This window comes from Colius striatus, chromosome 1 (genome assembly GCF_028858725.1).
Source record: "Colius striatus isolate bColStr4 chromosome 1, bColStr4.1.hap1, whole genome shotgun sequence".
Classification (NCBI taxonomy): Eukaryota; Metazoa; Chordata; class Aves; order Coliiformes; family Coliidae; genus Colius; species Colius striatus.
Window position 1 is genome coordinate 127630505 of NC_084759.1, and position 27802 is coordinate 127658306.

The 27802-nt window shown below is 36.6% G+C and overlaps 1 protein-coding gene across 1 annotated transcript in view; it reads left to right on the forward strand.

The window, feature by feature from the left end:
- ATXN10 (ataxin 10) overlaps positions 1 to 27802 on the forward strand; it is a 108017-nt gene that overhangs the window by 15549 nt on the left and 64666 nt on the right. Inside the window, exons 4-6 of the mRNA XM_061988793.1 lie at positions 12426 to 12522; positions 13460 to 13624; positions 25553 to 25633. Of these exons, the coding sequence (XP_061844777.1) occupies positions 12426 to 12522; positions 13460 to 13624; positions 25553 to 25633 (343 nt within the window). The remainder of the gene's footprint in view (positions 1 to 12425; positions 12523 to 13459; positions 13625 to 25552; positions 25634 to 27802) is intronic.

The window sequence follows — 27802 nt, forward strand, 5'->3', positions numbered from 1 at the left end:
TTTGGAATGATTAGTCATTCAGCAATGGATTTTAAATTAACGGAAAAGAGAAACAGAGTGGTCCTAGCAATATGCCCTCATGGCCAAGAAGGCCAATGGCATCCCGGGATGCTTCAAGAAAAGTGTGGCCAGCAAGTCCAGGGAGATTATGCTCCCCCTCTACTCTGCCCTGGTGAGGCCTCATTTGGAGTCCTGTGTCCAGTTCTGGGCCCCCAGCTCAAGAGGGACAGGGAACCTGCTGGAGAGAGTCTAGTGCAGGGCCACCAAGATGATCAGGGCACTGGAACATCTTCCTTGTGAGGAAAGGCTGCAGGATCTGTTTAGTCTAGAGAAGACTATCCAATTAATATTTACAAATATCTAAAGGCTGGATGTCAAGAGGTGATGTCAAGAGGTTGTGGCATCACTTTTTGCTGTTATATCCAGTGACGGGACAAAGGGTAATGGGATGAAGCTGGAACACAAAGAGTTCCATTTAAACATAAGGAAAAACTTCTTTCCTGTAAGGGTGAGGGAGCCCTGGCACAGGCTGCCCAGGGAGGGTGTGGAGTCTCCTTCTCTGGAGGTTTTCAAAATGCACCTGGACACATTCCTGTGTGACCTGATCTAGGTGGACCTGCTTTGTCAGAGGGGTTGGACAAGATGATCTCTAAAGGTCCCTTCCATCCCTTACTATAGAATCTAAATATTCTTTAACATGTGCCAATATTGAGCAACGTGTCTCTTGTAGCTTTTGTGCTTCTCTTTTATTTCCTTTTCAGTATCTTTTGTATTTCTGCTATACTCTGTAAAAAAAAAATTGCATTCTGCTTTCCCTGCTTTTTGTAGTTCTTTAATCACGTTGCACCAAACAGTTTCATTTTGAAATTACTGCTTGTGTTTTATATATGAAAAGTAAATATTTTAAAATATGCCTGGAAAGTGTGATAGAACAGTAAATTTTTATTAGCCATCATAGCAGAGCCAACATTCAAAGCTCACCCACTGCATTTGGGAAACCATTGCTCAGGTTTATTGCCTATAAACAGAGGTCTTTTCTGTCTGAACAACAAGTGTCTCCACACAGGCTTGGTTATAGGGATTTGATTGTAATGTGACTACACTTGGAGAAGATGTAGCTTTTAAATTGTATCCTGGATACTGAAACACAGTGGCTACTAAATTTAAACTAAACAGTACTGAGGAAGGAAAGTTAATCCTTCAGTGCCCTCTATATTTATCCTTGTTTTGTTGGAGGGGTTTTTTTTTTGAGCATACAGTTTTGTTGGGGATTTTTTTGTTGTTGGTAGTTTGGTGTGAGGGTGTTTTTGTGAGCAAATACTGTAAATTGTTACTCTGCAGATTTGTTTTACAAGTCATAGGTTACATGATGATTTATGTGGAAAGAGAGAGTAAGTTTTACTTGCTTTATACAGTCAAAACATCATGAACTGTTAATAGGTGACATTTGTTAATTCAAGCTTGTATTCATATTTGCTTTCTTTCAAGGAAGTGGAATTGAGACAATGCAGTTCCTGAATGAATCCACAGTCCATGGGGTTAATTCCCAAAAAGCAGCTTGAAAGGAGCGAGCCCCAATTGCTTGGAAGATAAGAAAATGTTTAAATTCAGCTAATTTTTGTATTTGGGATTTTCTTTTGCTTACTCCTGGCATAATTAAACTACTTTTATGTTTTACAGCTTAAATAAACCAGATACCAATTTAAACAGACTTCTTTTTAGCTGTATAAATAAGGGACAGCCCTGATCTTAATAGTTGCCAGTTTCCCTGTGTGATCTTTGCTTTGTCTGTCTAGGCTTTTTGTATGAGGTATTGGTGCCAGTACTTTGCTGCCACTGTTATAGTAAAAACTATAATTACATTGTCAAAATAATATTTATAGTATTTTCAGGGAATAATTGTGGGAGTGTGATGAATATATTATACTCATCAAACTTTTATGTAAACATAAGCATGAGTTTTTTATTTGAGTTATTGGTGTTGTTTTTGGCCTTTGTGTTTTTCCAATCTGTAAAAATAATATTGGGATTTTCATGGTCTTTGTAGCATTTGCAGTGTGTATGTCCTAACAATCAGTTGATACATTATCTGGTAGAAGTAAACTGCTATTTGCACTTGTATTGGGATTTTGGTTTCATATTTCCATAGCTTAAGAAAATCCTGCGTTTTCTTGAGTTTTGCTATCCCCTAATTATTATAGCTTGGGGCATTTTAGTACTTTACCAAACAGGAAAGTTTTAAGTAATTGGTTTGTTCTCTTGGTACTATTTGTGGTTGTTCGAGTTGTGGTTATTTTGGGGGTTTGGTTGGGTTGGATTTGGTTTTTTGATCCTTTGTGTTTAGCTCATTAATTTGTTTGGTTTTTTTGTTTTGTTTGTTTTTTATTTGAAAGTGAGTCTGAGTGCTTTTGAAAGGTGGCTATGAACATCTCCAAGAAACATCTATGCTAGGAAGCAAGTATGAGATTTCCTAACGATAGACAGTTGCTCATTTACTAGTTAATGGTACAGGCAGGACTTGGGCATTCTTGCTGCTGGGTGATGGTAAGTTACCAGATGCAAAAATACTTCAGTCCTTCTGCAGTTTTAACTTTACAACTGTTCTGTCCATGCTGTGTTTTTGTGAGTATTGCCACAGCTTTTTAATGAGCTGTCTGTTTTCACAACATCAAGAGGAAAGATTACAGCTGTGCAAGCTTCACTCTTCCTAAGCATGACCACCTGTGTAGTATTGCCCCTGTCTGCAGTGATAACTCTTGTTCTATGCACTGAAGGAATCTTGTGCAGTGTGTACAGGCACAACTGACTGCCCTGTAGGGTTGGTACAGCAGTAACTGTCATTCTGAGTAAATTCCAGTGTTAGCATTGTTTTCAGCGTGACACATCTGTGTTTGCACTTGTGACTTGGCTGTGACTTCTAGTATGAATACAGATAACTTTACACATGCTGTAATTTCTTTTTCTTATTTTCTAACATCTGGAACAGAGTGGGGTTTGAGGAGACGAAGTTCCGATCCATTGAAGAAGAGCAGCTTCAGGACCAGGGACACTTTAAATGCAACATTTTCTTATCTTAATGGGTGATAGGCCTGGTGGAGGGTGGAAGAGGGCTGGAAAGGATGAGAGAGTGAGGCTTCCAACTTTCAACAGGGTCTGGTTTATCATTTTAGACCCTTGATACCACAGGCAACTGTAGTTGTAGCAACATGTGTACAAATGTAGTAAACTCCAGCTTGCTGTTCTTATCCCTTGTTAGTCCGCTAGAAGACTCCTCTCTCATTTTAAAACCTTTTCCTAACTTTGGTCTAACTGTCCTAAAGAGTTTGAATGCAGTGGTTCATGACAGTGGATTTTTTCTTACCTTGGCCTTGATTCTCTACTTGAATCCTATTGCTTCTGCAGTGACTGACTGCTTTAAGTTGTGCTGAGCTGAATTACTTTGTTTACCATGGACTGGGAGTATAAAAGTATATTGATGTGGTGGCTTATTGAGGTGCCATTTAAACTAGAGACCAGGTCTGGCCTAAAGAGGTTTACCTGTCAGATACTGATGACATGGATGGCACTGAAAACAGACTTTGAAATAGTGACAAAAAAACCTAGTGCTTTCCAACAATGTTTTTTGCACTGATGATCAAACCTGTCCTTTCCATGGTACTCATTGAAAAAAATTTTGATTGCTCTACTGAGAGACACAGGCAGTTAGTGTCTCAAGGTAGATAATTTTCCTCCTAGGAGAGAGACTAACCTGAGCTAATATCGTTAAGTTGTAACAATTCGTACATCAGTGTGCTGCCTTGAAGGTTTTCTTTTTGTTGTTCCTAGTACTGCTTTTAAGAAGTGTATATAGCTGTTTTGTTTTTTATTTTCTTGCTCCTGCAATTTGGAGGCTTTCTAGTTCAGCCTGCCAAGATGTTGCTGATTTATGACACATACATAGTGGTTTTATAATGTGGACTGATACCCACTTGGAGCACAAAGGAAATGGGGGTTTGCTGATGTCTATTTAATTAGAATGGTTTCTGGTTACTTGGGTTGAGGCTTGAAATGAACAGTAATGCCTGTATTTCTGTGGACCTTTAAATACAGTCTTCTGTAAGCCCTTTTCTTCCTTCCTTCCTTGCTCTTTACTGTCCTCTAACCTTACCAGCAAATAATGTCAACACTATTCATAATGAGGAAAGTTTCTAATCTACATTAATACATGTGAATCAAAACTGGCAGGAATATTTGTAGACTCAAGATGGCTGCCATGGATTGATTGTAAAGGTCTGAGGAATTAAAAAAAAAATACTACTATGGATAGAAATTTTGTTCCCTGCCTTTTTCTTTTGATGCAACAGCTGTGGTGATTTTGCTTTGCTCTGACATTGCATACTGAATCACCAGCTGCACAAGGCAGCTCTGGAGTGAGCAGGTCCATTGTATTTCTCATCATCTTACCTGGCAGAATGCTGCTAGGCTGTGGCCAGAAAAGGGCAGGCATCAATAGGATTTGCCGATTGTATACTGTCCCTAATAGATCCTGTAATTATTTGAAATGATAGGCATAGTGCAGGTCGCATGCTTTTGCCCCGTTTTGTGGCTGTGATGGAGGAGAAGTAATAAAGGATATCTTTATTGTAAAGAATACAGTATGTTCTTATGGGATATGACCAGGTCTAGGTTGGTTTTGTTTTTCCCAGCAGAGACATTGGGATCTTAAGATCAAGATGGGAAGAATCAGACAGACAAACCTTTTAACACAAATTCCTAAAGACAAAGCATCTTAAGTATAATGCAGGGAGAAGCAGCTGAACTGTTTTCATGTGTACTGAGAAGAAATGCCTCTATGAAAGAGTCTCCCACAGAGGCCCAAGAGTGCTATAGTTCTTCCTCCAGTGAAAGTGAAGATAGAAGGAGGACAGAAAGAAGCTGGAGTAAGATCCCTGCAAAGAGAAAAATGTGAAGCATCTGCTTGTCTTTGAGTAAATTACTGCCTGTTTGGATAAAAATCTAACTAGTTATTTTTATGTAGAAAAATCCAACTAGTTATTTTTATGTTATTTTTTTGTAGTTATTTTTATGTATTTTTATGTTATTTTTATTTTTATGTTTTTTTATTGCATTCTGTCAACCTTTTGATTGTCATTGTTATAGCATAACTTCCAGACTATTCAGTTATATGACTATTGTTCTGGTGGGAAAGGAGGGGGCCATCTGTAACCATGGCTTTCCAGACACAAGCTACAAGACTTTTTCCCATTCTGCAGCACCCGTTTTTGCTAGCAGGTTTGAGCTTGAAGAGGAGAGTATCATGCTCGTCCTTCACTTTCCACTGAGAATCTTAGAGAATAATGCCAGTGTAGAAAGGAAAAGTTACAGTTTGTACAAGGAAACATCAAATTCTTTCTTTTCTTCCATCCTCGGGGCATATGGAACATGTAATACAGAAGAGACTGCAACAAGGCAATGAGAAGAGGCAAACTGCCTTTATAGTCTTAATTAAAAAAAAAAAAAAGTAATGCCCCAAAATGTGGACATCAAGACTTTTGCTGTATATTAATATGGGTTTGTATGTAAAATACTAAATGTAAGTTTACTTTTTGACCTCTGTTGCAAAAGGACTGTGATCTATTTTTTAGCCAGATACAGAATATAAATGGTCCAAGGGGGAAAAAAAAAAGTCTGATATCTTTCCCACAGTCTTAGAGAAAAAGATCATTTAGCTTTTCTGGGGAAAATATAAGCATTTCAGTGGAAATTTTGGTTTAAATGAAACAACATCCACAGGATGCCATCAAAAGTAATTGGAGAAATTTGCTTATAATCTTGGTTAGTGCCTTACATGTAAATCTTTTTTTTTCTTGACCTGTACACGGTATCATGTAGTAGTATGTCATATGGTTAGATACCACGAATAACACATAGTGGGTGGCCAATCCTTCTTGTTATTTTTCTTGGTTTCCTGGCATGGTTTAGGTCCAGGTTGAGACTCCCCAGTACTTCAAACTTGCTGATTTTGCAAGCAGTCTTTAAAGAGACATAGTCTGTTAGATTTAGGCTCAACTTGATTCAAGAAAAAGACTTTACATCCTAACGCATGCAGGAAGCTTATAAATGCAGTTCCAAAGTCTGCAAGCACTTACCCGTGTTTTACTTCACATAGGAGAGCGATCTCAGGCATGTGTTTTTGCTACTTGTGGGATTATAACAGGAGTCCCATTTATTATACCTTTATACTTTAATAGATAATTTATTAAAGAACCAAACACATTTGTGATGTTTACTTTCTAAAAATAAAATGATGCAGTTAAAATACCAAAAGATAAAGAGAATGGTCCTGTTGCTGTATTTGATAAGCATTGCTAATGCTGTATGAATCAGAATCAGTATGAAACTGATTTTATGTCAGGCAGTGGGCTGTCAAACTGACTTTTCCTAGGAAATGGCCAAATTTTTTTGAATCTACTATAATGAGTTAATGAGTTTGATTTGCATCAGACACTAATTTGATGAGTGGTCTGATGGCTTCTTCCAGCTCCTTCTATTTTATTTGTAACTCCACATTTTTAATAGTGTGTGTATTTTTCTTGTCTTTGTTCTTACTAAAAAGAATTTGACCAAAGTATTGTTATTTTGCCTAGATGTTTATCTTCCAAGAATAGAATGGTTGTCAGTCAGTGCACATAATGTTCTATTAATATTAGAGTTGGCATTTCTGAAAGGGAAAAAAATAGTGTATTACTTTTTTGGAGGTGGAGGAGTGGGAACAGAAACTTATTAAACACAACATTCATGGTGTTCCACAGATGGTAAAAATGGATTACTAGTCTGTTGTACAGCAAGTGCAGTATGATCAAGGTGGAAATAAAATCGGTAGCTAGACGTTCATTTTATTTACAGAAATAAAATACTAAGCACTATTTTAATAACTTTAAATGACAGAGCCCATATATGTATTGTACATTCAATTTGAGTAGTCTAGACAGACTGTTTTCCAAGGAAAATACATTTTCATCAGTATTTGTGGTATGATTCATGGTGGTGAAGAGGCAAATAACTCTTTTTATGACTGGAAGTTGCTTTAACTTGCAGCCACAAGGAAACAAGTCAATGACCGGATGATAGTGGTGGAAACTAACATTTTATAGTAATAGAGGTCTACACCTTATGCTGAGTTGAAGGTTTTATTTTTCCAGAGAAAGCAATACATCACACAATATTCTGCCATTGTTTACAAACAGCCAAAAGTCTTCTGTGTAATGGCTTACAGTCCACAACAAATCAACAACTTTGATTTGCAAAGCTCAGAGGGGACTTAAAAAGTGTACAGGCTGTTGGGAAGCTGTTATTTGGTCTAAGTACTTGTAAACCTTTGTGCACACCAGCTGTATCTTTTAAACATACTTAATGGTTAGCAAAGCATTAAAGAGAGATGTGCTATTTTCCTAGCCTTGTTTACAGTCTGGCAAGTGATGTTGTACAGCTTCAAATATGCTTTGATTGGATTTATTTTGTATCTGTATATAACTCCAGTAAAGGCAGAGGATTGTACCTATAATTGTGTGCTGACTGCTGTGATTAAGAAAAAAACTCTTCTTGTGACTGTTGTAAGCATCAGTGTCTGAGGTCAATGTTTTTCTAAGTGGCTGGTGAGCAAGTTCACAGGCTCCTGTTCTTGATAGGGAAATTGTAGAAATTTGAAAGAAAAGTCTGATTACTCACCAGGAAAAAAATCTCATGTTCTGTAAGAAAGATGTAAAAATGTGTATAAATAGATTTAAATAATACACACTACAGTAACCTATGTTGCATACTAAGTTACATAATAACAGTAACAATGGTTATGTATAGCTATCTAATCAGGAAAAATACTGGGACAAGTGTGGAGAAATTGTGGTTTATAGAGGCTTACTAGCAATCAACTCTTTTAACTTTAATGCAGGAATGTGAATAATTTTTTTTTTAACTATTATCACCTAACCTCATGGAGCATAAGGAAACTATGTATTGCATTTTAAAGCCATAATGCTTAAAATATCTGTCCTAATAACTTCAAGGATTTCAGTTTTTATATAATACACAGTCTGATTCCGCAAATGACACTGTGTGAAATGATGTCTGTGAGGAGCAGAACACAGAGTCAGGACTGTAAAAGGTTTATGTGTGTCCTTCAGACTATGTGGATAGTATTGCAATATAATTGTTAAATAAAAAGTGAGCACTTGGTTCAGTCAGTGTATGATTTAAGAGGAACAAATGGAGAAAAGGATCTTGAAGGTGCTGAACTGCTGGAGTGCATTTAAGCCATCCTCATGCAAGGCAGTAAAGTATCAGCTGCCTCACCTTTTACATGAGTAAGTGGCTCCAAGCAGCTCTAAAACATCAGTTTAGATGTAGGCAAAAATTTAGGTACCAAAATTCATTAGGAAAAGAGTCAGCATTTCCCCTTGTACTCTTTGCCTTGTTGTATAAAGAAGTTATTTTTACAGAATCTAGAAAATTCTCCATAAGTCATTGCAAGCTGGTTCTGAAAGCAACATGTAATCTGAGTATATGCATTTGCTAATGAACATCCTGCTTTTATGGGAACCATTGAAATCTCAATGGGGAAATTTTTTTTCAGCTCTAGGGTTGATCTCTATATCAGAAGGTACATCTTAGCACATGTAATTTCACAGTGGTTGACCATCAGGTTAAAAATAGTCTTATTGACCACACACAGTGTCACATTTTTTGAATTAAAATTTAGCTGTACCTATAGCTACAGAGTTATTTATTAAAGTCAGTTCTTATAGAAACCAGCAGCTAGGGGGTGAACTTAAGATAACAAATCAGTCCAATGGAAAAGATGTACTTTTAAATAATTGTTATGAATATGTATTCCCAAATAATAGGAAATGCAGCTGTAAAGAGTGGTTGACAATTATGTTCGGCTTCATAAAGATATGTATGTTTTCAGGGGAAAAAAGTGAAATAGTCTTGTCTTTTTTTCTCCTCCCTTTTATTTTCTTTTTTTCTTCTTCCCCTTTCAAGAAAGCATGTGACTTAGTAAATATATAGCGAAATAGTTTCAGCTGGTATACCGTGCAATGAAGTTGGTCTTAATCAGCTTCTATATTTTCTTGCTTTTATAGTAAGGACAATGAAATTGTTGGAGAGAAGAAAAGCAGTATCTGAATTCTACAGATTTTTAAGCATAGTTAAATGATATATTGCAGCAGTCAGGGCCAACTGAGGTAAAAAAAAAAAAAGAGAAACATGGCCATTCAATGCTAAGAAGATAATTTCATAGTTGGGAAAGCAATACTTCAATTTTATTGTAGCATTTACTTTTTTTTAACATTTATCCACACCCATAGCTGTGAATTAACATCTCTAGTTGGACTGATGGAGAATTCTTTTTCAAAGATTTCTAATAGAAGATAGGTTTCTAATGCTCATATAAAAATTCCCCGTTACTTGTTAGTTTGGTGCTAGGCTAGTACATTTTATCTGGAATCATCTTTGGAGAAAACATTGCATGAGAGACACACTTTCATACTCCAAGAACACCAGGTGCACCTGTAGACTTTTGGCAAAAAGTGTTTGTTGGGAGTTTTTAGGAATAACCACACAGATACTACTCCGATGTGATTTGAGAAACATGCTGTGATGAGCTACTGTAGTGGTGGTGCTATAATGAATACTGTTCACTCCTCTTCATCATTTAACTTTCCATCTGTGACTGCTGGACATGGCACTTAGAATCATACCATGGTTTGTGTTGGAAGGGACCTTTAAAGATCATCTAGTCCAACCTCCCTGCTATGGACAGAGACATCTTCCACTAAAACTATTTTCAGTTTTCCTGGCTCTACAAATGCTTGTAAAAAGTCTCACTCCATCATTTTTATAAGTCACCTTTATATACTGAAAGGCTGCAATATGGTCTCTCAGGAGCCTTCTCTAGGCTGAATAACCCCAATTCTCTCAGCTTTTCTTCATAGGAGAGGTGTTCCAGCCCTTTGACCATTTTTGTGGCCGCTTGGACCCAATTTAACAGCCTATATCTTTCTTGTGCTGGGGACTCCAAAGCTGGATGCAGTCAGTATTCCGGGTGGTGTCTCACCATATAAATCTGTCCAGCCTGTTGTTAAAAACATACGTCTCCCTTGGTCAGGTGAATCTCATCAGCTCCAAGCAGATTAGGCCTTTCAAAGTTAGATCTCTGATCATAAATATTCACACTTCAGTACACTAATCATATTTGGCATATGTTACTGACCTGGCATCACACTGATGACATGACTTATATTGTTTTGTAATGAGATTTTTTTGTGTGTGTATAGGGAAAAGTTGTTCAGGGACTGCAGAAGTAGTGCAGCAATTGCATTGTATTTGTGACAAGAGCACATTAATCCATTAGATGGATTGTGAGCTAGATCTTGTGTGTAATCTGTACTCCTCCCACAGCTCAGTTACCTTAGGTCTTTGTAGAATCACGTCTTTGTTTGAATTGCTGAGGTTCATTATGTGAGATTACCTGCATGGGGAAGTGATGCATGATCAAGACATCCTCTTTTTCTGCATAGTTGTGAATAGAGAGAGTAGCTTTTATCTTTTTTATCCTTGTTCAGGATATCACAATTGAAAAAGAGCAGTGTAGGTTGCTTTCACAAATGTTAAAGAGTATTGCGTGATTAATACAGAACTTGTAGATATTTATTATCATACTGCAAACGTGGATACCATTTCATCTTTTTAAGAGTAAGGATGGCAACTTCTAAAAGGTCTTATTTATGATATGGTCTATAGGGTTTTCTTTTTGACATTTTTATCTCTAAAGACCAAAGTGAAATTGATAGTTGAATAAGGTCAAGCAAATTTCAGGTAAAGATTGGACTATGATCAACTAACCTCACTCAGAGAAAGATTTGAGAGGTCTTTCTCAGAGTAAGTAAAGAGTTTGCCAAGAGAAAAAATACCTTATCCCTAGGATTTAGGGCCTTGTTAGTCTTTTTGAGGTGAGAAATATTTCCATAAAATGTCTGCTAGAAAAATAGCATGTCCATTTTCTGTCTTTCAGAAAAATTCTGAGTCGGCAAGATGGGAACCAGATGGATAGGAGAAGTGGAAGCATAATACTGAGCAGAAAATAATATAAAAGTGCAGATGCATAGTGAGAGAGAACAGAAATTTTAAGAACTAAAGCATAAAGGAGAATATGATTCAGAATGCATTACAAAAAGGACATACAAATTTTGGGCTTAAAAAAAAATATATGGAAAAAAAAAAGTTACTGTTCCCTAAGCCCAAGTGACCTCATTTTAGACGTGCTTTCTTTTTGTTCTTAAGAGTACATGTGTCCAGACCTCTGTAGGAAATCTTGCTGCCAGCTGGCATTCGCCTTTCAGAGAGACCTAATTTTTTATTTCCAGAACCTGGCAGTATCAGTCACCTTCATCTGTAATGGGCTGCTGTTTGTAATATCTATTAAACTCTATTTTAACATTTAATTTTAAGTTGCTTTGCCAACCTATTAGTAAAGACTAGGCTATGGAGAGCTGTTGATACAGGCTAAAAAATGGTTTTTAATTTTGTGAGGTCTTTAGGTTCATGCTTTGCTTTTTCATGAATTTACATCTTTTGATGGACTCTAGGATATTAATTTATATTAATGAAATATCGTCTTCACATATTTTAAGTCTGTATTGGGAGGAGACTGGAGTAAATTCTTTGTAGTAATAGTAGAAACCTGCCATATTACATTCAGTGTTAAAATTGGAGACCAGGTTATTTGGAGTACTGATAATTTCTGATAGAAATCAAAAAGTATTGAGTATACCATATAATGATTTATCTGGCTAAACAGAATTTAATGTGAGTTGTAAGGGAACAGATTCAGTTGTCTTGGTCTGGCTCAGCCTGCTGCAACGAAGTTTTAAAGCTATCTCTGGCCAGCTTAGATAGGGTGCCAGGGTAGCTCTCTCAATAGCAGAGTTCAGCTGATGATAGGCATCCTATTTGTGTTAATTTAATATGAGGAAGAAAGCCACCTTGGATCCAGAAGAGGCAAAATGGCCACTGCCATGTGGCAGCCATTAGTTCAGCATGGGTCTGCTTGAGTTTGTGCTACCTGCAGCTCCAAGCTTTCATTGATTCCAGTCTGTCTTAAGCTTTGACAGAGTCAATTGGATCTTATAATCACTAGTAACTAATGTTTGATATAAATCTGAGGAAAAAAAATTGAGAGATATAATTCTAGAATATTTTTAAAGTTATTTGCATTAGAAGAGAAAATGCATATGTTTATGTAAAGCAGCAGTGAAATACTGCACCCAAAGTTTCATTGAGATGGCTTCTGTAGCACAGAGCTGTAATATTAAAGTTTGTCATTTACATTAAATTTATTAATGTTTCCTTGAATTCCTGTTAATATATTTTCTGGGGTTTTTTTTCAGCTCTTCGTTGCAGTCTCCAATTTCTTGGAAACATTGCAGCAGGAAATGGAGATTCCCAGAATAGCATTTGGAAGTGTGCTTTCCCAGATCTCTTCTTGTAAGCATGGATGCGGGTTTTTTTTCTAATGTAATTTCTGTGGTTATATTCAAATCTTTTGTACATGATACTTGTGCCTCTACTAGCACCATGAAGCTCTGAAAAATAACTTTGGTGAGAATGGGATGGTTGAGACCATATCCTGCAGATGTTTTTTTTGTTAGTCAACCGCAGGGGTCAGGACCTTTAAAAAACCTGCTTGTTCTAAAGTAACAGTAATTTGATTTTGTTTTACGGAAACCGGAAGAAAATTATATTTTAAATAATGAGCTTCAAACATAAGCTTTAATTTCAGAGATATTTTTAGGTAATTGTACTCATTTCTAACAAGAGAGATTTTTCTTTATTCGCTTCACTGCTGTGCAGACCCGTCAGAATTTGTGGATCAAATGGAATCTATAAAAGTGACTTAATCTTTGCAACTTCCATTTTTTTTGTCCCCTTCCTAACTACACCAGAATATCTTCCTGGAGGTTTGACATATATGTAATGAAATATTACACAAAAGATTTTGTGTAGACACATGACAATATTGTTGATGTATTTGGCCAGATTTTTTTGTAGTGAGCTAGTAACAAAAGCTTATTCATTCCATTTGATAATCATTCTGAGTGTGGTTTTTGGAGCCCACTTGACAGCACTGGATGTTGAAAGACCTTAATGATAATAGAAACAGGTGATTATTATGGTTTCACCCAATTTCTAGATTGCCAATTAGCTCCAATTTAGCATTAGTTTTGTATTAAGTTTGACTTTCAGCTAGGAGTTGTGTTTTTTTCTTTGTAGATGACTTCTATCCCTATTAGCCAATGTGAAACTCATAATTCTCTAAAAGGCAGCAAAGAACAATAACCCAGTGAGCTGAATGCCACTGTGTTTTGTTTTTTGAGAGTGAGTTCTAGCTTATTCTCATAATTCTTTGGTTTTTTTCTTGAAGGACATGTCTGACATACAGTGATGAGAAAATTGTTGCCTATTGTTGTATGGTACTGTTCACCTGCCTTAATTCAGAGAAGGTGGGAGAACTGCTGAATCCTGGGAACTTGACTGTGGCTCTTCATGTCCTAAAAGTCTACAAAGAGCAGCTGGAGTCTGAGTGGTCGTAGGTATCTTTATTTATTTATTTTTTACCTCTCTTAAGTGTTTTTCTCTGGTGTAAATCTCTGACTAAATGTCTAAGTTTGCCACACTGCTAAGTAGTAAATGAAGATCTGTTTAGAAATTAGTAGTTTTATATAGACAAGCTTTCATGATACTTTCACTGACTTTTGATTGCTACTAGACTGTATTTTTGTTAAGGATATAGACAGGAGTATTAAAATCATAGTCTCATGAGGTTTTTTTGTTTTAAGTTTTGGGGGTTTGTTTTATTTAATGAAACAAGGTCCTGGAACGTGAACTGATTTATACTTCAGTGCTAGTTGTGGAGATTTTTTTAAATAACATTAACACAGAATATGGCCATACAGACTCTGATTATTGAGTCATGCTAGGAAGGCTTGTATGACTAACGCTGTGAGTACTACATAAGAAGTGGGTTTTTTTTTCTTTTTTTTAGTAACAGAGCTGCTATCTGGCAATCATTTTTATACCAAAATTGAGAAGATGTTTTGTTTGTGAATCTTGCATGTTTTATTTTTAACTTTAAAAACACCTAATCAGTGGTTTTATTCCATTTTGTGCTAATTGCTATTCCTGTAAAAAGTGTTGTCAGTCATGCATTTGAGAAATATTCTACCCTGCCTGAGCAAGGATACACATTCAGTTAATTACTATATAATATGTTCCAAAGGGAAAAAAAGGATAATTTGCATGTTTTTAGAGTGTTTTTTTCAAGGTAGTGTTTAAATTCTGCATTTAATTAGGAAGAATTATCAAGGTTTTACTAGTTATTTGGAAAGTCTTTAAACAGAGTTAAGATGGTTGAATGAAAAGCAAATATTTAATAATTTGCTTTTGTACTGAAAAAGTGACTTCAAAATTTATTTGTGCCTGGACTTTTTTTTTCATACCTAGGTAAATTTGCTTAGGACAAAAGTAGTAAGGACATAAGAAAGCAAACAAAGTTTCAGGGTCAGATGACAAGGCTTCTATTTCAAAAGTGACAAATGGAGACATTAGATTTGCATACATCAGTATAAACAGACATGAAAGATTTAGTTTTCAGATAATTATCTTGATTATCTTTAATTTTCTTTATGTATTAAAGATGTACTGAAATGTATTTTGACAGAGATATTAAATCCAGAGAGAGCTGGAAGAGGTTCTTGTGGTGTCAAATTTGTGTTTTGAAGGCAACTGCAGAATAAATGCAGCATCAAAACAGAGTCATAGAATCATAGAATGGTAGGGATTGGAAGGGTCCTTTAGAGATCAATAAATAAATAAATAAAAATAAATGCTGTGGTATTTCCCTGATCTTTCTAATCAGATCCTGTTTGACCAATCTCCTTCTATGACAAGATGACCTGCTTAGTGGATGAGGGAAAGGCTGCGGATATGTTTTTCCTGGATTTTAGTAAGGCCTTTAATACAGTCTCCCACAGCATTCTCCTGGAGAAACTGGCTGCCCATGGCTTGGATGGACGTGCTCTGAGATGGGTGGGAAACTGGCTGGATGGCCAGGCCCAGAGAGTTGTGAATGGAGTTAAATCCAGTTGGCGGCCGGTCACCAGTGATGTTCGCCACGGCTCAGTGTTGGAGGCTGTGTTGTTAACATGTTTATCAATTATATAAATGAGGGTATTGAGCGCACCCTCAGTAAATTCACAGATGACAGCAAGCTAGGTGGGTGTGTAGACCTGCTTGAGAGCAGGAAGGCCCTTCAGAGGGACTTCGACAGGCTGGAGCGATGGGTTGAGGTAATTTGCATGAGGTTCAACAAGGCCAAGTGCCAGGGCTTGCACTTGGACCACAATAACTCCCTGCAAGGCTACAGGCCTGGGGCAGTGACTGGAAAGCTGCCAGGCAGAAAAGGGTGTTAATGGACAGCCAGCTGGACATGAGCCAGCAGTGTGCTCATTTGGCCAAGAAGGTCAATGGCATCCTGGCTTGTACCAGAAACATTGTGACCAGCAGGGCCAAGGAAGTCATTGTCTCCTTGTACTTGGCGCTGCTGAGGCCGTACCTTGAGTACTGTGTTCATTTCTAGGCCTCTCAATACAGGAAGGACATTGAGGTGCTGGAACATGTCCAGAGACAGGCAATGGAGCTGGTGAAGTCTGGTGAATAAGTCTTATGAGAAGCCACTGAGGCAGATGAGAATGTTTAGCCTATAGGAGAGAAGGCTGAAAGGAGATACGATCACTCTACAACTACCTGAAAGGGAGTTGTAGTGTGATTGGGGGTCAATCTCTTCTCTCCAGTGAGAGATTTAGCTTAGTGATGAGCTTGCCAGTGTTAGGTTAGTGGTTGGACTCAATGGTCTTAAAGGTCTTTTCCAACTATAATGATTCTATGAAGTTAAAATGTTCTGATGAAAATGTTCCTGTCAGAACACTGAGTTCCTCATATGGGGAGCATATAAAAAAGCACTGGGGCAATCCCAAACAAAAATACAGGCTGAGCAGTGAGTGGATTGAGGGCTGTTATGCAGAGAGGAACTTGGTGGATGAAATAAAAAGCTATTTCTATCCTGAAAGAAACCGATATTTATATATGAGAATATGTTCAGTGTCTCGGTTTACTTAGTGTGGAGTGGTGGGTTAGAGAATAACATTTTCACCTTCATCCTTATTTTGAAAAAAAAAATGGTGTAAAAGGTTATTTTTTTATATTTTAAATGGAAATCTACTAGTATGTATCCTTCCTTATGCAACAGCAATTTAAACAATTTTTTTTTTTCCAGATTTGGTTAAGATTTTTTTTTTTTTTTCCTCTTTTCTCCCTGCTTGCAGGAAGCCACATGTCAGTCTGTTACACTAATGTAATGCTTTTATCTTAGAACACACGTGCATCTTATGAGCCTGTACTGCATGTGTATTTCTGTGTAGTTAAAGATTCATAAGAGCCTACAAAGTTAATATTCTTCTTACAAGTAGAACAATCATTTTAAAGTCTTGCAATGTCTTTCCCCCCCCTTAAATTAACAAGTTTTTTTTTTTTCTTGTTATTTTCATAGTATTAATGCAACATGTATTTCATAGGCAATAAGTTGTTCTTCGTTTAACTTTACGGAGGATGTTCACTTAATCTTATGAATAATTGACTACATTTTTACAAGTTACCTGCAGCTTGGGTCTCTGATTCTTCTTTGCATTTTTCTATAATTTTTCCATTTGTAAAGCACATACGTAAGAGTTTTAAAAGTGTTACATCTCATGTCACACAGATGAACCTCCCAGTCCAAATAGTTTTCTCAATTTTTCTAGAATATTAGAAAATTTGTTTTGGTTTGTTTTGAAGGTGCTCTAAACCATTTTTTACTATCAAATGAATTACAGTTTTCTACAGTTAGATGTGTGAAAGACAGACACAGTTGCTGCTTTCAGGATGTTTAGAATAAGTTTGGACCTGTGTTTTGCTCCTCTGGCTTTGATGTCTATTTTTATCATTGCGTATGATCTTCTTGGTTTGAACTAATACTTGGTTTGTTACTAAAGCACCTTGTTTTCCCTCATTGAAGAACTATATTCCTTTATGATATGGAAAAGTATGCTTGAGATAGTCAGGGAAAAGTGCATAAAAATATTTCTGTCCCTTTTCTTATGAAGTCAAAACTAAGCTTTGTATGCCTCTCTTGCTGGACTGTAGAAAAAATATTTTGTTAGCAATTCATTGAAAATTTGGAGCTGTGCTTCAGTTCTTGCTGAAGTACATAACGGTAGGGTTGCTTAAATGAATTTACATAGCTATGGTATTTGCAACAGAGCCAGTATTCTGCTGTAAAGATTTGGGTCCCTTGTGACACAGCTGTAACAAAGTGCAAAGCAACCATTTTAAAACAGCTGTTATGGCATTATATGGCTGAGCCAAAATACAAACTTTTCTTCTTCTGGGAGGTTCTGCTCACTGCTGGACTCACTAAAGACTGAAATGAAGATATTCTTAATTTAAAGTTAAAAACATTACTTAATTCCTGCCTACCTTCTTGTATCTCTGCTGGAGCATCTGGTTTCGTATTACACTGAATAAAGAGTGAGTGCCATGTGTGTTTATTCCATTTGACTGGGCTTTCTTGCTGTCAAATGCTGCTTTTAGGTATTGAAAATCTTTCTTTGAATGACCGGGCAAGTTTTAGTTATAGGTAAAACTTTTATCCACAATTTTGTCTTCTTTTATTATGCTCTCAAATTTATTACTTGATATGTTTTTCTAAGTTCATATTCAATGAATTTTACAAATATATGCTTACGATGCTCAAGTTATTTTTGCAGTTGCTACCATGAACTACTAGGACAGACAGAGGACATCCAGGACAAATATTTGGATTTAAAGCCATTTACTGAACTGTAGTCTCGCCCATGGGGTCCTCACTACTCCATTTGGCTAGCACATGTTGGATTTTCTACTCTTCACCCATCACAGCAGGGCAAGCACATCTTTAAAAACTTTTTCTAGGTGCACTGGCAGCTGGTGTTCTGTTCATGATCCCACATTAACATTTAGAGTCTAGTTTTCTGTCTCCAAGCTGGAAAAGTCCTTAGGGAAAGTTCAGGAGGGACTACTTTGCGAGTGTAATGTCTTTGGCTTCTCCCTCCAGCCTTGTAGCAATTCTGTAGGGATATTTTCTAAGAGGAAATCTGTGATTATTCTGAGCAGTTCCTAAGAGTTCTTTTTTTAGAATCAGTTGTTGGTAGTGGACCTTTTGCAGCACCTCTTCTGTCTGCCATAAACCTCTTTCCCAGGTAAAGAGAGCAGAGGAAGTGTCTTTAAAGGCAGGATGTAACTTTCTGGAATTTTCCTACCACATTTCCGTTTTTCTTAACAAGACTTTCAGTAGAAGACAAGGATCTCCTGTTGAGGGAGAAGGAATGTCTGAAGTGTTGGCTGTGCTCCCTGAGAGATGTGGTTTCTGGGAGATAAGGCCTCAGTTTAGAGAATTTGAATCTAATTAGCATTGGAAAAGCAAGCTACTTTCTAAGCAGTTTTTGAAACAGAAGAGCTATTTTGCAGATCAACATAGTGAGATTTTGAGACAATTGATGCATTTTTAAAAAACATGTTTGTAGATTGGCAGTGTAATAAAAATTGTTTCAGAGCTTGATAGAAAGTGGGCTAACAGTGCTCTGATGTGCACTTAAGTGTGTCTTCATGAGTGATAAACTTTTTAGTAAGTGTTTTCTGTGGCAAGCTACAAGCAAAGCAATACTTAATAAATTTAAGAAGGAAATCAATTCTATAAGAAATACCTTGGTCAAATTTTGTATTCAGTCCTTGTATGATCTTACCTGTTTATCTAGACCACATGATCTGAAGGCTCATTTCATTAAGTTTGTGGTTATTTACAACCATCAGAAATTTTTTTTATCTCCAAAATCTGAATTGCAGAGTGCGATTCACATGTTTAATATTCTCTTGATAAAGAACTGATATCTCCTCCCATTTCTCTTGTAGAAGCTTAATCCTCTAAACAGCTCCCATATGTTTTTTCAAATGTTACTACCTTTGCCGTCTTTAATACTAGATGCCGAGTGGCATTTTAAAGCAGTATTAATTAGTATATATTAGACAACGTATTTTTAAATTCCCTCTAGACTTCCAGTCAACACAGCTCCTGAACTTGTTTCAGGCTAGCAGTTCTGTAATCTTGAATACTAGGAGCAATTCCAAGACTGCTGGTCTAACTCCCAAAAACAATGATGTGAGGAGGCAAATCTCCAACTGAAGTTCTTCAGAACATTGCCTGATGGGCTGTATACCCTTCTGTTTTGTAGCTTTGGGCTCAAATCTTAGAGCAAGAGGAAACCGGAAGTTTTCAGGACTGACAGTAGTTGAAACTTACCTGTCTCATTTTGAATATTTGGATCTGTAGTTGAGCTAGCAAAGAGTGCCCAGAATTTGCTGCTCCCGGAAAATTTCAAGGAGTATGATGTTAGAAAATGTGCCTCAAAGCCTATATCTCTGCAAAGACACTGGCTCTGCAGGAAGTTTCCTTTCTTTGATTCGATCTATGCCATACAGTAATTAAATGATCCTATCTCCTTGTCAATTCTTTGCTGCGCAGTTGTCTACTTGAAAATGTGTTCTTTGCAACTTGCAGCTACTATCTAGGCTATTAGCTTAAGAATTAATACCCTCTAGCTTTGGTGAAAAACTTCCATTTTCCTAAAGCCTGGTGCATGAGTGACCATTCCTGAGACCTCGTCCTTTTATGTAGGCTTCCCCTTTTAGGGGTCAGTTATGATCTGTTGCTTCCAGCTTTGCTCGTGATCACAGTTGTGAGATTAACATTCCCTCTAAAATATTTCCTTACATGTGAGAAGTTATAAAACCTCTTGACTTCAGCTCTGTTCCTTCCACTGTTTTGTGACCTATTTTTTTCTTCTAGTATTACTTAGTTCATTTCTATCTGTTCCTTAGCAGCAGAAGACCTATCTCAAACTGTTATCAATCCTTCTGTATTATGCATCTTTTAGCTCTGCTTCCTCCGTCTCTACGTTCTGTCTGCCATTTCCATTCAAAGGGATGAGTGTGGTTTTCAAGCTTGTGTGAGACAATTTCCTATGTATCTTCCATCTTTCCAATATACTTCTGTAATGGTATGCAGTTTTAATTCTGAAGTGCTGACATACTACTATGAACATATCTTAAACATGCAAGCAAATATACTTATTCCATAAACTAATTATGTTTTCCCAGTGCTGTGTTCTTTCAACAATTGCTGCCTACCAAAGGATGCAGGGAATTGGACATATCCTTCCTTTAGGAAACGAAGCCATAGTACACTCTTCAGTAATTGAAGTGTATTTCCTACTCACTCTGTTTCTATGTGATTGCTAGCAAGGTCGAAAGGGTCTTCTGTAAAGAACTCCCTTGGGTTTGAAAAGGAAGAAGAAAGCACAAGCAGTATCCTGTGTCACATGTGCAGTATGGTGAAATGGCTTGCCAAGCACTAGCAAGTTTAAATAAAAAGCTTTTTCATAAAACAGGCAGAGTGCTATGCCTTAGGCTCTGGAAAATGGTAGAGCTTTTAAAAAGTAATTCCTCTATGCTTCCCCACACATGCACATGCACTCCCTTTTGGGTTTGTGTTAATCAACAGCAGAAGAAGTGTCACACAGTTTAGAAGCTACTGTATTTAGAAGAGAAACCAACACAGAATGCCAGGTAAGATCTATTTTAGAGTACTGAACCTGCAAACATATGTGTTTGGTAAAATAATTAGGAAAAAGTAGTACAAAATTACATTATAATTTATCCTAACCAAGACCAATGTGTATTCTAAAAGTTGTTTATTTTAAAAATACTTCAGTGGTTTTATTAGAGATGAGAGTATAGCTTGTGCTATCATTTTTTCCAAGTGTTTGCATGGGGCAGTGTAGCTACTATGGAAAGCAAAACCAGGTTGTATTTTTGATTCCTGAAGAGCAAGGAGCAAAAATCCTCCATTTTAAAATAAGAGGCATAATATGCGTTTTTGGCTTCCGGAAAAATGATATTGAGAGTGTGGTCAGCTGTTTGGCGTTGGAAGTAAGATTTTTTTTTTTTCCTGAACATCCACTTTCTCTTTTTGAAACCGCAGCTCAATGATGACTGTAAAGATTAGAATGTGGGGCTCCCCCTCCCCATTTTTTGCCTTTGGTTATTTTATCCTGTCTTACGGAAAGAAGTGTGGATGGAATCTAGCGCTTCTGTAGCAAGATGTTTTGCCCTTGGGCACAGATTTAAAGGCAAAGATGGAACTCCTCAGTAGAACGCTTGTTGCTTAATTGGCATACATGTGGTGGACAAAACAGGAAATCTTACTTTTTTTTTTTCTCCATTTTGGGCTGGCAACTCTGTCTTCTCTGAGAGTTTAGGGTATTCCCCACCCCCTTCTTCTACTGTCCAAAAAGTAATCCTTATTTTTAATTCCAGGAAAGTTGGAGTTACTTTGGAAGTTCCAAGTTCAACTGTGGTTTTAAATAGTACTGACAATTGGAAAAGTTTTCTTAATTGTAGAGGTCTAAGTAGCTTCTACTTTCTGTTTGCAGTATTAGTGTATTGGCACAGATTTCCTCAGTATTTCAAAGCCTAGCCTCACACATTTATTTGTCTTGTCACTTCTTTCTTTTTGTGTATTTTGTGGAGATGGGGGAGCAGGAAGTGACTGTATTGCTAATCATCTTCCAGGTTTTTTTTGGTAGCTCTTCAGAAAAGTTATTCCTACTTCATGCATTAAGTAAAAAATTCAGTCTTCTAGACCTGAGAGGTGATTTGGTGTCATGGTTTGACAGCCATTTCTGATAATGGGGAAGGGACTGTAAAGATGGCTCCTGTAAGAAATTGCTTGAAACTCTCCCCAGCTCTGAACCAGACTCATTTTGCTGGGGCCTCCGCCATCCTAAGGAGGGTGGGTGTGGATGAGGGGCAGAGAGCAGGAGACTGTCATGGTGCTTCATTGCTGGCTGGGCAAAACCATGACACTTGGTGGGCATGATCACTGCCTGTAGGGAGAATGTGTTCCCTGTGGGTAACAATAGGATGGAAGAATATTCACTGTTGTGCTTGATTCAACTCAGGAGAGGAGTACTGTGATGCTTGATACTTGGGGCTGAGCCTTAAATGTGGAAACGTGTTTCCTTATTCTTTTGAGCAAGACATGGTGGTGTTTGATTGGGATGATGTATCTAATTTCCAGAGGTCTGTGTGACAGCACGTGTTCCATTTGTGATTAAATAGCTTTATACTTGTAATTGTTTTTTTAAATTGTTTTGATAGGGGGCTTATCTTCTTTAGCAAGTGTAAAAAAATATACCTCTCAAATATGTTGCGGTCCCAAACAATTCCTCATGAGGTATATTGCTTTTTAGCATCTAAAAAGTCTAGTGATGTGTCTAATTTGTCTTGCTTTTTTTTTTTTTTTTCCAAAATTTGGATGATTTGTTACATTTATTTCTTAAACTTACAGTAAAAATAGCTATTTCATTCTTACTATTACATATTTTGGATAGAGTGACATTATTGTAGGATGATGAAAAATGCTTTTGGTTTTGAGATCAGAAGTGACGTTTGCTGATCAAATAGGGAATCACCATGTCTTTTTCTTCTTTCTTCTAATATGTTTGTGGGAATTTTCTTTCTCATTTTCTGAGACCAAGGACACTGTTCTCTAAACTTGCTAATGAGATCAAATCAACTTAATATGGAGCATGACATCTGATAATAAAGTTAATTACTTACACCCGGCTTTGATTGGAGTAAGCTTAGTGGTCATTTAGAGTGTACTGAACACAAATGTAGCTCATACCATTTCATCTTGGCTGCTTCTCAAGTTCAGTTTGGTACAATGCAGCCCTTGTGTTATTGTAAAGTCTTTGAACTGAACGTCTCCTACTGTATTTATCTAATATATAAGCACTTGATTTTTTTTCGGATTTTAGCCAAACAATTTTTAAAAAGTCAAGAATATTGGCATATTTAACACTGTTCATTTGTTACTGTGTTACGCTTTTATAACAACTTTCATTTTCACCATTTCCTTCCCTAAATTACAGTGGTCCTTAGTTTATCCCAGTGGTTCTGCTGTTGGCCCCCAAAGAGAGTTTAAATCTCCTACCAAAGCCTTTTATGTGTATCTGAAATGTTGTATCCAGTCAGTAACTGAAAACTGAATGTGTTGGGGTTTTGTTTCAGATTTGTGGATGGTCTTTCTTCTTCTCTTGTCCCCTGCTCCAAATGAGAAACAGAAGAGCTGAGGATTAAAGATACTAGATTTTATTTGCTCAACTACTGTCAACATTTCTGGGCATGGTAGCAAGAGTTGAAAGTACTTTACTCCACTACTAATTCTTCTGTTATTTCTTGTTGATGCTCTTTTAGAATGTGCTAGTGCTGTATTCTTTATGTTACAGTAATGCAGGAAGTGGTTATGGTAAAAGAGAAAAATACAGAAGCAGAAATTTTGTGGGTGTTAAATCAGGTCATGAAATTAAAGCATATACAGATGTTGATACTCCTTTATAAGTAGAAACTTTAATCTGAAATGCTGCAAACTTTTCGAGCAGTAGAGATCTATTCAGTAGAAAGTGAAAGGTGTGTGAATACATACAAGAATGTAGACCCAAGTAATTACTGCAATACAGGTCTTCCACTTTGAAATAGTAATCACTAATGTGCACCTAGTAGCATTAGATCTTTTGGTGATAATTAGTGATTGCTTTTTAACTACAAGGCAAATAGTCAAAATTTCCTCGTAGTAATGTTAATCATGAAAATTGAAGTTTAAATTCATAGTCCCAACTACAAAATTGAAAAATCAGCCTTTAGATTGTCTTCTTTTCCTGTACTTCATTGACAGATGAAATTTGTACAGTATGAGGCTAAGAACTCTGTTCTGCACAGCTCTGATTTATTATGCTTTTTTTTCTTTTGCCTTCTATTCAAATCCTTGAAAAATAAAGTCTGTTTTTTTCCATTCTGAAGGTTTAACTGTAAATAGCTCATATGCCATGAATTGTTGATTCAGGAACTGTAGAAACGTTCCCCTTGACTGCCCTGTTGATGGCTTGATTCAGTTGTTACGACTGAGTCAGCACAGCTCAGTTGGAATGCATTTGTGCTGTTGACTATGGGGAAGTCTGTAGGTTCAAATTTGTGTTGAGAAACTTGTGAGTCAATGCTGCACCGATAGAATGGCAATGATGATGACTCCTTATGCCTATATTATTTTTTCTTTAATATGTGTAGAAATATCAGTTAAAAAAAAGCACAGCATAAAATAGTTTTTCTTCTCCCCCCCACCCCCTTAAAAATGTCTAGTTTACAGTAACTGAACCAAATGCTGGCTAAGTCCACAGTTACCATTAGAAATATAATAGCTATTAAACTTTTGGATTTTTTGTTCTCTTATTTCTCTAGTTGTCATTGAGTGTTTGTCCAAAACACACTTTATTGCAGCTGGAAGGGTTCTATGTGATCTTCCTGTTAACTGAGTAGTAGATTATGGATACACAAAATAAAAGGCTGTCAGCAAAGTAAAAAGTAGAGAGGAAGTGGAGGGAATATTGAAATAACTTGTTTTTGATGTCATTTTATCTATTCTTTTTCAGCAGCTTCATCAGCTCAGAGGATGCTCTGAGATACAAACTGTGATTATTTTATATTTAATAGGTAGACACTCTGCTTAAAAATTGCATACTTCAGTATGCTTATACCTGCAGCATATATAACACTGTCAATATTCCTAGAAATGTAATTTCAAGAGCAGAATATTTTTGCATGCTGAGGATACTTATCTGAAATTAAATAACTAGTGTCTGCTATTGACTATGTAAATACTGTCATTAGCACAAAAGCAGACTTACCATATTACTTGACTCATAGAGCAGGGAGTAACTTTGGTTATCAGCTTGGGTTCCTGTGACACAAGGTGAATATTTTTTGTAAGCTGAGAACAGTATTTTGCTGCTTTGCATCTGACAAGTTTCTCTTTCCTTTGGTGCTTTCTTAGAAATTTTAAGAAGATAAATTATTTGGGCACTTTTTTGACTGTTTGATGGTGTTAAAAACAAGATTGTGATGATCAACACAGAAATTTTCAAGGTTGACATATGGCTTTTTGCCAGATTTGAGATGCATAAACAATTAGGTGTTTTAAATTGAGATGTGTCTTTTGTATACCTGCAAGTCTCTTAACTGTCTTTCCTTCAAGCATTTGAGTAAAAGTGTGCTGAGTTGATGCAAAATGCCCATTGTTGTATTAGGAAAAATACTGCAAAAAGACATGCAATTATTTTGTGACAATTTGTATCTATCAGCAAATAGGAACAGAAGCATGTCACAGGGTCATCTACAAGTGAAAGTAACCACACCATTTGGTGTAAATGTAGTTGCTGGTTTTGCAGCAGCAGTAACAGTTTGTTGTTTCTTTTTTTTTTTTTTCCTTTAGGTTCTTGATTGTTACAGACCATTTGCTGAAATGTCCAGAGTTGGTAAAGGCCCTCTATGCCAAACTGAGCAATCAAGAAAGGTAACCCCAAAAACCAATGTGGGTTTTAGTATTTAGCATTCCATATAGAGTATCCTGTTCACATGATTGAAAAACTGTGTGGTTTCATAGCTGGCACAAAATCTCTAAATACATGTTTCTATGTCAGTAATGGTTTTAAATTGGTTGGTTAACATTACAGCTTAGCCACAACTGGCAGTGATTTATGTAGGGTTGCAGAATCCAGGTTGGCGCCATTACTTGGTAAAGAAATACTTCAAAAAAAAAAAAAGACAAGATTTCATGCCTGTGTCTTGATTTCATAAGAGCACCACACCCTGCGGTGTTTTACAGCTGTATTTGAAATATCCTCAGCTGTTCATACTCCTGGTGTAATTACAAGAAATTAAAAGGAAGCCTTTACGAAAGATGGAATTGTGTCTAATACTGGTTAACAGAACCTAAAAAAATGTAGATGTGCAGATGCTCATGATTACTTACTCTTTTAGTATTTCCACTATTGAAAATATAACATACTTCAACAAACACAAAAGTGTTTGAGTAAATGTATACTGAATTGGAAGTGATCATTGAAAATTACCATTGCCATAATTGGGAAAATGCTTATTTGCAATTGCTTTAATAGAGAATCAGGAAAGGTAGAAAAAAATATGATGTTAGAATAATCAGTTTTGGGAAATCCTGTACTGTAATTCTGTAGCTCCTCCAAATGCTGGAAGATCTTGTGATCTTGTTATGTATTCCATGTGACTACTTTGTTTCCCATTTGGCCAGGGAAACTGCATGTTCCCCCTATAGTTTTTACAGGTGAAGGAGAAAGTAGCAAACAGAGCAATCCATTAACATTTTTTATTAACATTTTTTATGGTTTTTTGCTGTGACTAAATTGACTGTTATTACAAATGGGAGTACAGATGCTCGGCAGAGATTATAAAGAAACAAAAGTGATGGCAGGCAACGAAAGAGTATATGGTAGGTTGAGAACCATAGATGATATATCATGAATGTAAAGGTATGGGATGAAAAACAAGAGATGGGAATGATAATGAGGGAAGTACTGTCTTATTTATTTTTTCCGGCTGATCAAATGAGAGCAAATACGAACTCTGTGTTTTCTGTGCCTGGAGGTAGGAGGGCCTTCTTAGGCAGTTACTAGAAAAGACTGTTTTAAGTGAATAAGCTAGATTTAGTCCTTTTGGGAGATGTCATGAATGGCAGTTTGTTTGTATGTTTTTAAAATCTCCTTAAGGACAGCCAGGATTGAGTTAGGATATTAAGTTGTACTTAAAGCAATAGATGTTATCAGTTTCTAGAAAGGTCTCAGCTGGATTTGTTGCATGCACCATGCTATAGATGATGATAGGCTACCTGAACTGAAAGGCTCTTGGTGTAGGAATCATACGGACGATTACAAGGAGGAAGGCTAGTTACAGCATATTTCCTGGATTTATTAGCAATCCAAAGAATTCTGCAAATCAACTAAACTCAGTTAAGTTTTTCAAAAACATAGTCACGGTACAGTTTATCATGAATTTTATACTGCCTAATTTACTATCAAACATAGGGAAGTGATATAGAAATAGTCCTTTTGCATCTGAGCTATAGAAGAAAATCCTGCAGTGGTGTCTTCCTACATAATGTTAGCATATTTTAGAACGTATTCTTTTTAGATACATAAGGAAACAAATACAATTCAGATAAAAACATTTTGTTAGTCAATAACTAGAACATAGGGAATTCATTGTTTCGAAATGAGACAAGGAGTCGTCGCCGCAAGATTCACCGCATTGGGTGTCCAGTAAAGCTGACTAAGTCATATAAATGAGGAAAGGACATATGTGGTATTGAGGTGTCTGGGAAAAGCAGCTTAAACTCATGAGTATACGGTAACTCTCAGCTACAGTATTCTTTATTATGCACATTTAAATACATTTAAATATATTTACCGAAATGAACTTAACTATGTTGAGAAAGTTTGCGAATGCATATGTTAGTGGTGATAAATTTGGCAGTTGCCTTAGATACCCAAAGTAAATGCAGTTGCATAACCGCAGTTATTTGCACTATTCACAGTATTCACACTATTCAAAGCATTTCCTGTAATTGAAATCGAATGCATTTGTGATACAGTAGCTATGGTTCACGCCATGAAGTAGTTCTTGTTATAGAAGTGGTTTTGGAATCTGAATA